Raw genomic sequence first — 14,290 nt, forward strand, 5'->3', positions numbered from 1 at the left:
TTCAGCTCAGGCGCTTCACTGTGGGCGGCAGGTGTCACCCGAGCAGCATCTGCACTGGTCAGCTGGTGCGCCAAACACCTGCTCCATCCTCTAGTCTCCTGGCGTGTATGTGCAGTACATTGTTGCACTTCTTGCAAGCTTTCCCATTCCCTCTTAAATGAGATCATCCTGTGTATCTTTCTGCAACTTTATTTTTTTTTTCCCTCAGCCAACCTCGGTCTGCATCGCTATAGGGAGAAGTGGCTTGTTGTGTGTCAGGGCTGTAGGGAAACCCAGGGTGCAGCTGTTTCACGCATTCTCCCGCTGGCGGATTTACGTGTGGCCCATCCCCATCCCCTGGTTGCCCGGTGGTGCCACTTCAATCCGCGCTGTCATAGATATTCTTATCTGTGCCTCCTGGTGTACAGGAACCACAATTTATCTTGGAAATGAAACTTGCATTGGAAATACTGGTTCATCTGACTTTTTACTTGCTAGGACCAGGTTGTTTTCCCAAGTGGCTCTGTCGATTGAGTTGCTTCCTGTCGGGGCAGGTGTTTAGCTGAGCCTGCCTTTCTACGCGGAGATAACCCCGGCTCCGGCTCCCAGCTCCAGCTTCCTGCAAGGGCAGATACTGGGAGGCACAGGTGATGCTGTCACCCACATGGGAGACGTGGATGGAGCTTTGACTCCTGGTGGCAGTCCCAGAGCATTTGCAGAATGAATCGGCAGATGGAAGCTCTGTCAAATAAATAATTTTTGTATTATTATTAGAAGAAACTTTTCATGGAGCCAGTGGCTTATCCGGCCTATCTTCTGCCTGTGCACCAGCACCCCATGTGGGCGCTGGTTCAAGTCCTGGCTGTTCCACTTCTGATCCAACTGTCTGCTTATGGCCTGGGGAAGCAGCAGAGGATGAAGTCATTGGGACCTTGTCCCCAAATGAAGGATCCAGAAGAAGCGCCTGGCTCCTGGCTTCGGATCAGCTGAGCTCTGGCCATTGTGGCCATTTAGAGAGTGGACCAGCAGATGGAAGATCTCTCTGTCCCCTCCTGTCCCCTGCCTCCTCTCTTCTTTCTCTGGCTTGCAAACTAAATAAATGAGGTTTAAGAAAATGATTATTCACATAGAATTTCAGTGTGCCAGTGATGTAAGTCTATTGCTGTGAGAAATAAAAAACACTGGATCCGGTGTCCTCAATTTATAGAAAAGGATAATTGAGGCCTAGGGTGATTGTGGCTGTGTGAAGCAATGCCACCAGGCAGGCAGTGACAGCTCCTCTGACTGGGGTCCCCGACGATGCAGCACCCCATGGACCCCACCCCGACCTCGGCTCACTGCTGTCTCACTCCGCTCCCTTCTCAGGCTGAGGCCGGCCGGGACAGAGCGCGCCGCTTCCAGGGCCGGACTCCCAGTCCTGCAGCATGAGGCTGCTCCGCAGGCGCCACATGCCACTGCGCCTGGCCGTGGCCGGCAGTGCCTTCCTGCTCTTCCTCTTCATCATGCAACGGGACGTGAGCAGCAGGGAGCAGGCCACCGAGAAGCCGTGGCTGAACTCACTGGTGGGCCAGAAGGGCCACATGCTGGACCTCATGCTGGGCGCCATGAACAACCTCCGGGACTCCATGCCCAAGCTGCAGATCCGGGCTCCGGAGCCCCAGCAGACACAGGCTCCCACCAACCGCTCCTGCCTGCCCGGCTTCTATAGCCCTGCTGAACTGAAGCCCTTCTGGGAGCGGCCGCCGCAGGACCCCAAAAGCCCCGGAGCAGACGGGAAGGCGTTCCACAAGAGCGAGTGGACGCCGCAGGAGAAGCAGGAGAAAGAGGAGGGCTACAAAAAGCACTGCTTCAACGCCTTCGCCAGCGACCGCATCTCCCTGCAGAGGGCCCTGGGCCCAGACACCCGGCCTCCAGAGTGAGTAGCAAGCAGCTGGCATCGGAGCAGGGAGGCCCGTGTGGCAAAGGCCCCGGGCCCAGTGCCAGGCAGAGAGCTGCCAGGCTGAGAACAGAGACAAGGGTTGCTGCTGAGCCCTCATTGCTTTCCTTAAAATATATATATATATATATTTATTTGTAAGGCAGGGTTGCAGAGCGAGATGAAGAGACAATGAGAGATCTTCTATTCACTGGTTCACTTCCCAGATGGTTGTAATAGCCAGAACTGGATTGGCCCAAAGCCAGGAGCTTTTTCTGGCTCTCCCATGCGGATGCAGGGGCCCAAGCACTTGAGCCATCCTCCACTGCTTTCCCAGGGGCAGGATCAGAAGTGGAGCGACAAGGACTTGAACTAACACCCATATAGTATGCCAGTGCTGCAGACAGAAGCTTAAACTACTATGCCACAGTGTTGACCCCTCTTTTTTTTTATGATTTTATTTTGTTATTTGAAAGACAAAGTTACAGAGAGAGGGAGCAACAGAGAGAAATCCTCCATCTGCTAATTCACTCCCCAAATTGCCACACCAGCTGGAGCTGTGCCAGGCTGAAGACAGAAGCCTGGGATCCCACGTGGGTGGCAGAGCCATCTTCTGCTGTTTTCCCAGGCACGTTAGCAGGGAGTTGAGTGTAAAGTGGAGCAGCTGGGACTTGAACCAGTGTCTGTACGAAAGCTTAACCTACTACACTGCAGTGACAGCCCCCATGGGTCTGGAGAGCTTCACACTGGAGTGTTTTTGGGTCTAGAATGAATTGTCCCTTGGTGCCAGCAGGAGGTCTTCACAGAGAAGGGTGCTAGGCAGAGAGGAGGCCCTGGAGCAAGCAGGGGACTCCCTGGGGGGACCATGAGGGATCTCACGGCCAGCAGAGGGGCCACGTGCTACCTTCAAGTCAGCATTGCTCCTCCTCCCACCCCATGGTGGCAGCATGGCCAGGCGCCCCCCGAGGGATCAAGGAGAGGTCAGAGGAGATAGGTAGCCATTGGTGACCATAGCATCAGAGTGCAGGGAGGTGCTGAGGAAGTGGGGAAGAGCCTCTCCTAGCTCCCCGCCATGAGCAGCGGCCACTCTGCTCAGGTGGCCAAGTCTGCCCACTAGGGCTCGGGGTCGGATCACACTCCGCCATGCATACATCACAGGGCTGCTTGCTCCCTGTAGAGAGCCCATGGGGCAGGGAGGAGCTGGGCCTGGGCAGAGGCCAGGAGCAGGTGCAGATGTGAGGGGAGCTGGGGACAGGGAACAAGGCCCTCCCACGTCCCTGCTACCCCACCTGGACAGGGTTCTGGACAGCTGTGCACATCTGCCCATCCTCTGCTCCTTCCAGATGTGTCGACCAGAAGTTCCGGCGCTGCCCACCCTTGCCCACCACGAGCGTCATCATCGTGTTCCACAACGAAGCGTGGTCCACGCTGCTGCGGACGGTGTACAGCGTGCTGCACACCGCCCCTGCCATCCTGCTGCGGGAGATCATCCTGGTGGATGATGCCAGCACAGACGGTGAGGCGAGACGGGCCCCAGGCCAGGGCCTGCCACGGGCGCTCTGGGAAGGTGGCAGCTTCCCTCGAGGGAGCCAGGTGCCGGCTCCTGACCAGGTCCCTGGTGTCACAGCCCACCAGAAGGTCCAGGAGCAGTAAGGAGGCAGGTGGGGGACGGGAGAACAGGCACCTTACATTCCTAGAACAAGCTTGGGTTTTGTTGCACTCCACTTTCACCTCCAAGCTGGAGACTAGAGGTAAGACCAGAGGGTAGGAGTCTGTGAGACCATATTTCTTGCTTGAAGCTCTTTATATATATATATATATATTTTTTTTTTAAAGATTTATTTTTGTTATTTGAAAGGCAGAATTGTTGAGAGAGAGGTGGAGACAGAGAGAGAAATTTTGCATCTGCTGGTTCACTCCCCAGATAGCCGCAGTGCCTGGGGCTGTACCAGCCCAAAGCCAGGAGCTTCTTCTCGGTCCCCCCATGAGTGCAGGGGTCAAGCACTTGGGCTGTCTTCGACTGCTTCTCCAAGATGCATCAGCAGGGAATTGCATTGGAAATCGAGTGGCCTGGACTCGATCTGCTACCCCTATCGGATGCTGATGCCACAGGTGAAAGTGTCTCGTGCCACGCCACGAGCCGGGCCCTAAGCATTGGTTCTGTTATGTTCCTGGCCATGGCTGGGACTGGTCCACAGGCCTGGTAACCTTGGAGCTGGGCCTTGGATGGGGAGTGCCCCAGAGGGCATTCCCAGAAGAGGAGAGGGCAGAGGCAGGGTGTGAAGGCAGGCATGCTTTGTTGGGGTCTCTGGTGCCGCTGGGGCGTGGGTTTGTCTCAGGAGGCGGGACTAAAAAGAGATTGAGCTGATGTTTGTCCTTCATGCCAGGTTAACGTGCGTACTGAGAGATGAGGGGTTGTGGGAAGGGACTAGGCTGCAGTCACCCCAGCTCAGACTGTGGTGGCTTCGTTCTGTTTGGCTGGTTTACTTATAATTTAAGTATAATTATTTGGTAGATAGAGAAAGATGGATATGCACAAACACCCACACACAGCTTGCAGCATTTCCCAGCTGTCCACACTAGGCCTACGGGGCTTGGCCAAAGTGGGAGCCAAGAACCTAAGGTGCATCTCCCATTGAGTGGCAGGAACCCGACTTCTTGGGCCGCCATCATTGCCTCCCGGGTTTGCCTGAGCATGAGGCTGGAGTCAGGAGCTGGAGCTGGGAATTGAACTTGAGCACTGCGATGTGGGACCTAAGTGTCGTGACCTCTGGACCAAAAGCTGGAGGAAAGGAGATGGGCCAGAACAGAGGCCGAGGACTCAGAGTCCAGAAAGAAAGTTCTTACCAACACTGGGAGCAGGCTGTAGGGGCCATGACTCAAGAAGAGGCTGGGCACAGCGGCTGAGGCAGGAGTAATGTGGGCGTCTTCCTGCAGGTGGCATCTGGTGCCAGCTCTCTCCTGCCCTTGGGCATGCGGTGCTCTGGAAGTGGGGCCGAAGCTGTTAACAGCTGAATGAGAGCCCCATGAAATCCCTGTCCTCAGGGAACCCCCATCTACCCAGGGAAGGAGGCCACTGAGCAGCACTTGCCACGCCAGGGCAGGGATGCAGTGAGAGGGTGTGGTGGACAAGTGGTGCCAGCAGGAGGCCCCCAGAAAGGGGCATGGCCTTCAGGGCATCTTGATGGCCATGGCATAGGGGCAGGTATACCAGTTGTCCCTCCTGTCACACCAAGCCCTTTCACACCCCCACCCCTGGACCACAGGTGCTAAAGGGTTCCAAACTGCTGGCCCTCATCACCCAGAACACCCTGAGGCCACAGGACACAAGTGCCCGACCAGGCAGACAAGAGCCACATAGCAGGCTGGCAGCAGCAGCAGCCTCGGTGGGGCAGGCATTTGATGTCCCTATCAAGATGCCACCCTGCCATAGATCACAGTATCTGGGTTCGGGTCCCCACGCTGCTCTCGTGTCCTGCAAATTCAGGCCCCAGGAGGCAACGGTAATGATTCAAGTAGTTTGGGTGCCTGCTCCCCACGGTGCAGATTGGGACTGAGTTCTTAGCTCACACACAACTTGAGTTCGGGCTCAGCCTCAGCCATTGGGGAGTGAACAAGCACATAGGGGCTCTCTCTGTTTCTGCCTTTGTGTCTCTATGCCTTTGAAATAAATAAATGAACTGTAAAATTTTCACTTAAAAAAAAAAAAGCCAATCTACCCAGAGGAGAGCAGCCTGCCTAGGGTAGACGTGGTGGTGACCCAGAAGCCTGAGATGGTGTGCTGTAGTTTAGGCTTGTCTCTTCCCTGCCTCCCTGGCTTCGCTCGCAAGGGCCGCTTGCAACATCTCAGAAGCACCTGTCTGAACAGGTGTCTCACACACCAAGTTAAGATGCTGGTTAAGAGCAGGCTCTGTGGAACTCCAGGCACCCGTATTCCATGTCAGTGCTGGTTCAAGTCCCGGCTCCTCCACTTCTGATCCTGCTCCCTGCTCATGCACCCAGGAAGGAGGCAGAGGATGGTCCAGCTGCTTGGGTCACTGCCATGCATGTGGGAAGTCTAGTTGGAGCTCCTGGCTCCTCCTGGCTCCTCCTGGCTCCTTCTGGCTCTTCCTGGCTTTGGCCTGCCCAAGCCCTGGCTGTGAACTGGGAAGTAAACCAGCAGACGGAAGGTCCTTTTGTGTCTCTCTTTCAAATTAAAAAATTAATCTTCTTTTTTTAAAAAGAGATTTACATATTTTTATCGCAAAGTTAGATATACTGAGAGGAGGAAAGACAGGGAGATCTTTCATCAGATGATTCACTCCCTAAGTGACCATGGTGGCTGGAGCTGCGCCTTTCCAAAGCCAGGAGCCCGGAGCTTCTTCCGGGTCTCCCACGCAGATGCAGAGTCCCAAGGTTTCAGGCTGTCCTTGACTGCTTTCCCAGGCCACAAGCAGTGTGCTGGATAGGAAGTCAAGATATGAACCGGCGCCCATGTGGGATCCCAGCACGTGGAAGGTGAGGACTTTGGCTGCTAGGCTACCGTGCCAGGCCCAACAAAGACACTGGTGCAGAACTCCCGGTGTGTCATATTGAAGTGTCTGGGTTGGAATCTCGGCTCTGCTTCTGATTGCGCCTTCCAGCTAATGAGCGCTGAGGAGGGAGCAATGTGGGATGGCCGGATGGAGCTCTGGGCTTCCAACATTGGCTTGGCTTCGGTAGGCCTTTAAGGGAGTGAACCAGCTGATGGAGAACGTGTCTCTAGCTGTCTTTCAAATAAATACGCTTATAAGTAAATGAGTTTCATAAATAAATGTAAATGAACACCTCAAGCAGGCATGCTTTCCTCTTGGGGCCTGGCCTCTGTCTGTGTCTGTTGAAAACGGCACTCCCCAGGCCTAGTGCCATGGCTCAATAGGCTAATCTTCCACTTGCGAGTGTCAAAATCCCATATGGATGCCGTTTCGTATCCCGGCTGCTCCACTTCCCTTCCAGCTCCTTAGTTGCGGCCTGGGAAAGCAATTAAGGGAAGCCCAAAGCTTTGGGAACCTGCACCCACTTGGGAGATCCAGAAGAAGCTCCTGGCTCCTGGTTTCAGATCAGCTCAGCCCTGGCCATTGTGGCCTTTTGGGGAGTTTCCTAGAGCATGGAAGATCTTTCTCTCTGCATCTCCCTCTCTCTGTGATTCTTCTTTGTGATTCCAAGAGTAGTAAATGAATCTTAAGAAAGAAAAAAAGAAGGCTGTATGCCCCTTGCTACAACGGCACACAGCGATCGGCAGCCCCCACGTGTTTGCGGGAATGCCCGGGATTTGTCGACCCTCAGAGAGGCCGTACGTGGATGGCCTGCAAACTGCGAGATGCTTTTATCGCCGTTCAGTGTGAAGGGACAGAAATCCGGGCAGCCCAAGGCAGGATAAAATTTCCCACATCTGACTGTTTGATCAGATTAACCGGCTCTCATTACAACGCACAACAAGTGAGGACTGTGTCCCCGCCAAGATACAATGTCCCCGCTCTCTGTCCACCTGTCAAGGCAGCTGGAGGTGGCCCTGTGACCGTGAGTGTCTGAGCATTTGATCCCATGGTCTGGGGTGGGGCGCAGACCCATGCCAGGCCCTGGGCCTTGTCTGTCTTTCCTCCGAGTCAGAACCGAGGGCACAGCAGCCAGGAGTCAATCCTGGTCTGGCACATTCTACCGGCTTCTGGAATCAGTCCACGCTGGCCAGAGGAGCGCTTGTGCCCACGGGGATATTCTATGTAAAGCCCTGAGCTGCCCTGGGGAGGCTGTGGAACCTGGAGCCCAGGCCTCCCTCCTGCGGGAATTCAGCAGGTGGATGGGGGCTGGGCGGGGGGCAGGCAGACTCCTGAGCTCCAGGAAGAGGAGCAATGTGACCAGGCCCCTTGATACGCAGGCTCCTTGTGGAACAGAGAGGAGGTGGGACTGGTCAGGGGATGGAAGGGAGACAGCCATGAGATCAGAAAGGATGCTGGCTGTGGGCCCTGCGCCGGGGCAGGGGACATGTGGGAACATTTCAGGGTCTCCCTGCTCCGTATCCCCTGGTCAAGACTGGGAGCAGCAGTTCCCCTCAGGGCCTCCTGAGGCTCCCGCGAGGCGTGAGGGGGGCAACAGGGCTGCAGGACGTTCTTGAAGAGTTGTGCCTTGCCCCCACTGTTGCGAGGCCCCCCTTTGTGGTCCAGGAGCCGATGAGGGGCTCTGGTTCTAGCTGGATCCCAACTTCTCGGGGTCTGTTACACAGGCACAGTGGCCAGCACACCTCTCTTTGTCTCTGTATGGGCTTTGTTTTTCCTTAGTAAGATTTATTATTATTATTATTTGAAACATTTGTAGAGACAGAGAGCGAGAAAGAGAGAGACCTTCCATCCTCAGGTTCACTTCCTAAATGGTTGCACTGACCAGAGCTGGGACAATCTGAAGCCAGGAGCCAGGAGCTTCTTCTGGATCTCCCACGTGGGTGCAGGGTCCCAAGGCTTTGGGCCGTCCTCGACTGCTTTCCCAGGTCACAAGCAGGGAGCTGGATGGGAAGCGGAGCTGCCAGAACGCGAACCAACAGCTACATGGGATGTCAGCATCATGGACAGAGGCTTGGTGTGCTCTGCCACGGCACCAGCCCTAGCTCTGTGTTTGGGTTATAATACAGGAGACTGCCTCTATTAACCGTGTGTCCTCAATTTAAAAAAAAAAAAAAAGTTTCTTCAACTTATTTACCTTTGCTTTTAAAAAGATTTATTGACTTATTCAAAAGATAAAGTGACAGAAAGAGGGTAAGAGAAAAAGATCTTCCATCTCCTGGTTCACTCCCCAGATAGCGTCAATGGTTGAGGTGCAGCCAGGAGCCTGGAACTCCGCCCGGGTCTCCCGTGTGAGCAGTCTGCTTTTCCAGGGGCATTCTTAGCAGGGTGCAGGATCAAAGTGGAGCATCTGGGACTCGAACCGGCGCCCTGATGTGGGATGCTAACATGGGCATCCTAAGCAGCAGCTTCATTCCCATGGCTTAAATTTTATGTAAAAAAAAAAGTTTCCATTTCCACATTTTTTTTCATTTCTCCCCATAAAGTCTCCTATTCCAAAATGTCATTTCATCTGCCAGTTTGCTCATGACACTTACAAATGGAGAGTGACCAGGAATGGGTCTGAGACTATGGACCAAGGCCCAACCCCTGAGCCGGGGCCGGCGGATGGTAGATGAACCCCTCTGATGTGTTTGTTCTTTTACCCTTTTGTGGAGATTCGCCAAAAAGTTCCCAATTGCAGTTAGGTTTGAGGCTGGACAAGATACGGCAGGTAGGGACATAAGACGAAAGTAAAAGAAAAATGAGCTGGGAAGTCACCCTGACGAGGAAAGATGCTCTTGTCTCTAGATTTCCAGTGCCAGGGAGGAAGGGGACAGCCCACCACAAAAAGAAAGTCCATGAAGGCAGGCGTGTCTTGATTTGATGCCTCAGCATTTGTTAGCCACCTGCTGCATGTGAGCCCCTGGGTCGGATCCCGGGAACGCTGTCCTGGCCCGTTTGGGCAAGCAGTCTGTCTTCTTAGAGCAGACATTTATACTTGGGAAGACAGAGTGAATAATCCCAGATGATGATCGGTGTGAAACTCAACAGGGGCGGAAGGAGTACGGAATGCAGGGTGACAGGCCGTGAATGGGGAAGGTCTTCCTGAGGTCCACGTAGCCAAGCGAAGCTATTCTGAGTGCCCAGAGGGCAGGCAGTGTGTGCAGAGGCCCCAGGTTCGCTGCCAATGGGGCAGAGAGGCCCGGTGCAGGTGCAAGGGGAGATGAGAGAAGTGCCAGGAAGGGATGGCCCCGCCGTATGGTCTTTACATGTGTCACCAGTTTTACCATTTCCGAATGCTGGCAGCACGGTCCAGTGGCACCAGATAGATTCCTGGGCTTGTCCAGCCATCACGACAACTGTCCTCCGGAGAGATTTCTCCTTTGCAGAGAGGGGAACTCCGTGCCTGCTGAACAGGAGCCCTGCCCTGCCTGCAGGCCCTGGTACCCGCTGTCCTCTGCGTCTGACCACCATGGGGCTTCGCACAAGAGGAATCTTGAAGCTTTTGCCCTTTGCTGTGGGGCAAACCCTAAGCGTGATGGCTCCGGGTCAGCCGTGTCGTGGTCTCTGTCACAGTCTGCCTGCTGATTGAGGCTGTGTGACATTCCGTAGTGTGGCTAGAGCAGGGCTTGGGGATGCCCGTGTCCGTTGACGGGCATTTGGGCATTTGGGCTGTTCCCACCCGTGGCTGCCCTGAGCAAGGCTGCCGGACACGTGGCATGCTGCTGGTCCACCCAGGAGTGCAGTTGTTGGACCATGTGGTCATTCTGTTCGATTTTTTTGGTTTGTCTTGTAGGGAACCATCCTACTATTTGGACTGTTTAAATACTTAAATATTTATCTGAAAGGCTGAGTAATAGGCAGGGAGGGAGGGAAAGAGAGAGAGAAAGCGTGGGCACTTTCATCCTCTGGTTCACTCTGCAGATGCCCACAGCAGCCAGGGCTGGACCAGGCCAAAGCCAGGAGCCTGAGACTCCGTCTGCATCTCCCCCATGGGATGGCAGGGGCTCGGGCCCTTTGGTCACCATTCCAGCATCACAGATGGCAGCTTGACTCACTGCGCCACAACACTGGCCACTGATTTTTCTTTATTTTTATTCAGGAGTCAGAGACAGGTGGACCCACACAGACAGAACTTCCATCTGCTGGTTCACTCCCCAGATAGCCACAACAGCCAAAGTTGGGGACTCAATTCAGGTCTCCCACATGGGTGTCAGAGACCCAACTAATGCTTTCCACCAAGGTCTGCATTGACAAGATGCAGAGCTGGAGTCTCCCATGATACTTGGATATAGAACCCAACTGGTCGACCAGATGGCTGCTCCTGGCTTGCCGTGCAATTAGAGACCACTGTGCAGGTGTGGTCTGGTGTGTAGTTCAGATCTGTTCCCTGCAGCAGCCAAGTCAAGAACAGACTGGGCACACTGATGTGGAACTGAGGCCAGGAGGCGAGGGTGACGGTGGGGAGGGGAGAGGACCAGGCGGAGCGGCTGGAGGGAGGAGGGACGCTGCGGAGGGCAGAGCGAGGGCACAGATCTGGGCCGGAAGTCCTGAGTGCGGTGTAGTGCGGACATTGGGTTGTGGTTCTGTTAGTCCAGGAGGAGACCTGGGAGCTACCACATGTCAAACCACTTGGGTGGTGTCGCCCATGTGTCGCCAGAGGGCGGGTGTGTGTGTGTGTGTGTGTGTGTTGGGTGGGGGGGTGCTGTTGAATGACTCCCACCTGGCACACGTGTGGAAGGCTCATCCGTGGCTGCCTGCTCAGCTCCGTGGCCCAGCAACGGGTGCAGTAAACCAGCGAGCCAGGCAGGCCTTGGCACTCCGCCTTGCAGGCCCGGGGGCTGGCAGCCTTTGCAAAGCAGCTATGCCACCTGGGGCTGGAGGGAAGGTGTGGGCGGAGGGGCTGTGTCAGGGTTCACAGCATAGTACTTCAGTCTCTCACCACAAAAGCCACTTCCTCCCAGGGTTATCATGGCTGCCGTGAGCTTCCTGTTCTCTGGACAGTCCTGCGGGGGCTGCTCCCTCCGCTCCCTGGGGGAAGAAGCTGAGCTCTTTGCCAGCAGGGGGCTGCAGGCCCTCGGTGCCCAGGGTGCCAATGCATGTACAGATGCATACTGAGACCCCCCCCCCCCAAGATGCAGACGCCTGGTGCTGGGGAAGCTCATTTTAACTCCTTATGTCATGGCCCCCAGAGAGACACAAGACCCCATTCCTGCAGGAAGTGGGGGTATAGGTGACTGCCAGGTCAGTACCCATAAAAACTGAGGAAGACCTGGAGTGCCCTGTTCGGGAGAATTGCATCCCTTGAGGGTACCTGAGCCATTGTTGTCCACTGTTGCGTGCTAGGGTGCAGAGCAGCAGAGCCCAGAGCGGAGGGGTCAGAGCGGGGACTCAGATGTGGGCATTCCAGCTGGTGCCAAATCCCTCCCCTTCCCGAGGTCTCACACGTGGCCAGGTCCCAAGGGCCTGGTGATCGAAGGAGACGGCAGACTGCCTTGAAACCCAAACTCCTTTAGTCCTTGCCAAGGTGACCGCACTTTAAGGAGAAGGTGAAGTCAGAAGCCAGCCTGCAGGCCACCCTGGTTCGGCCCCTGGCACACGGGTGTTTGGAAGCAGTGAGGACACACGCAGGAGCAGGGAGTGAGTGGGATCCCCGAACACGCATGGGATCAACAGTAACCGTGAACTTGAGCTCCAGATCTGCCAGTGTGCAAAACCCTGCGTGTAGCGTAAGACCATGGCTCCCAAAGCAGGTAGCCACGCTGGCCGCCTCCATCCTGTGCCTCTGCAGCCGCAGGCAGCCTGTTCTGCTGCTGCTGCTCCGAGGATTGCACGCTCAACTCCAGGGCCCGTGGGGAGTTCCTGGAGTCAGAGGTGCCAAGAGGGGCTCTCGGGGTGTCCCCCCCAACCGCTGTCCAGGCCCTGGGGCGTGGTGTCCTTATGGGGCAGAAGGCAGGCCAGTGGGGCTGGATGGAAGGGGCTGCAGATTTCAGCAGGGACTCCCCACCACCACCTTCTTCAGCAAGCTTTCTCTGGGGGCCAGCCCTGTAGCACAGCTGCTTAGACCACCCTTGCCGGATTCGGGACCTCCCTTGCAACCCACATTGGCAGGCCTGCCTGGGTTCAACACCCGGATCTTTGCTCATCTCCTACACGAGCACCGGTTCAAGTCCCACCTGCCCCACATCGCACCCAGCTCTCTGTTGATGTTCCTGGAAAAGCAGCAGAGGATGGGCAAGGGCTTAGGGGATCCAGAGGCTCCCTGGCTCTTGGCTTTGCACTGGTCTAGCTCTGGCTGTGGTAGCCCTCTGTCTTGGGTTACCCTGCTTATTCAAATAAATACGTAAATGTTTAAAAAATATTTTATCTTGAAAAAGCTTCCCCTCCCCGACTCAAATGCAGGAAGGTTGGCCTTTTCACAGCCTTGGCTCTGCAGGCCCAGCTGCAAACGGTTCGTTCCTCAGCCTGGCACCCCGATCCCCCTGGGCCGGGCCTGGCTGCAGTAAGCACTTGGGATGCATTCTTGTTTTAAACATCACTGAAGGAGCCGCTTGGCGGGTTTTCATCTTTTTGAAGAATCCCTTAGGCAGAGGGTTAGAGTCAGACTCGCTGCTGCTGGAACCGCCAGCCAGAAGTCAACCCTGGTGTGTGCGTCTTGCTCGTGCAAACCCACACGGAGGAGCCTGGCACACGGGGAGTCGCTGTGACGTGACTGGCTACGTGGCCACACCTGTGAAGGGTGGTAGAGCCTGAGGGAGGCATCGGAGAGCCTCTGCCAGGCGTCTGCACTTGATTCAAGACCAAAGACAGTTCCAGGGCGCAGTCTGTGAATAGCAGGGGCAGTCCCTGGGGCGCCCAGCCAGGTGGGTGCGGCCCCAGCCCCATGCCCTCAGCTGCAGCGGAATGCCTAGGGCAGTGGAAGTGCCAGAAAGTTGAGGCTGCTGGGGAGGGAGCCAAGATGCTAGCCCCCCGCATTGGAGGGCCTGGGTTCAGTACTTGGGCTGCAGTTTCCTGCTGATGGAGACGCCAGGAGACAGGAAGTGAGGACTTGGGTGACTGGTTCTCTGCCACCGTCGTGAGGCCACGATGGAATTCCTTGCTCCTGGTTCTGACTCTAGCCTAACCACAGCTGTTGCAGGAGTGATCCAAAAGATGGAGCTAGCTTTCTCTCTCTCTTTCTCTGCTTCTTATGGGCCTTGTACCCACGGGATGGGGTCTGCCAGCCCACAGCAGCTGCCAACGTGGCCCCTTCCCTTCCAGAGTACTTGAAGGAGGAGCTGGAGCAGTATGTGAAGCAGCTGCAGGTGGTGCGTGTGGTGCGGCAGCCGGAGCGCAAGGGGCTGATCACTGCCCGGCTGCTGGGGGCCAGCGTGGCGCAGGCGGAGGTGCTCACCTTCCTGGATGCCCACTGTGAGTTAGCAGTACCGGGTACAACCTGGGGCGGGGTGGGGGATATCCCCTGGTGGGGCACTGGGCGCTGTGGGCACCACCCTGACAGCCTGGCCCTCCCCCTGGGGCGGTGAGGGTAGGGACTTGGGGGGCTGCAGGCACCACCCTGATGGCCTGGCCCTCCCCGCCTGGGGCCCCACAGGCGAGTGCTTCAACGGCTGGCTGGAGCCGCTGCTGGCTCGGATCGCTGAGGATGAGACGGCGGTGGTGAGCCCGGACATCGTCACCATCGACCTCAACACCTTCGAGTTTGCCAAGCCCGTGCCGAGGGGCAGAGTCCACAGCCGTGGCAACTTTGACTGGAGCCTGACCTTCGGCTGGGAGGCCGTTCCGACCCACGAGAGGCAGCGGCGCAAGGATGAGACCTACCCCATCAAGTAAGCACCGGGGGTCG

General features: G+C 56.1%; 1 protein-coding gene across 3 annotated transcripts in view; it reads left to right on the forward strand.

Annotated features, from left to right (window-relative positions):
- Positions 1 to 14,290, forward strand: part of LOC121167227 (polypeptide N-acetylgalactosaminyltransferase 6) — a 36,692-nt gene that overhangs the window by 11,398 nt on the left and 11,004 nt on the right. For all 3 annotated transcript variants that reach the window (XM_040996632.1, XM_040996633.1, XM_040996631.1), the window contains exons 3-6: positions 1,345 to 1,894; positions 3,238 to 3,410; positions 13,708 to 13,857; positions 14,039 to 14,273. In XM_040996632.1, the coding sequence (XP_040852566.1) occupies positions 1,404 to 1,894; positions 3,238 to 3,410; positions 13,708 to 13,857; positions 14,039 to 14,273 (1,049 nt within the window). In that variant the 5' untranslated portion in view covers positions 1,345 to 1,403. The remainder of the gene's footprint in view (positions 1 to 1,344; positions 1,895 to 3,237; positions 3,411 to 13,707; positions 13,858 to 14,038; positions 14,274 to 14,290) is intronic.

The sequence above is a fragment of the Ochotona curzoniae genome, unplaced genomic scaffold, assembly GCF_017591425.1.
Source record: "Ochotona curzoniae isolate NIBS_2020 unplaced genomic scaffold, NIBS_Ocur_1.0 patch35, whole genome shotgun sequence".
Lineage (NCBI taxonomy): Eukaryota > Metazoa > Chordata > Mammalia > Lagomorpha > Ochotonidae > Ochotona > Ochotona curzoniae.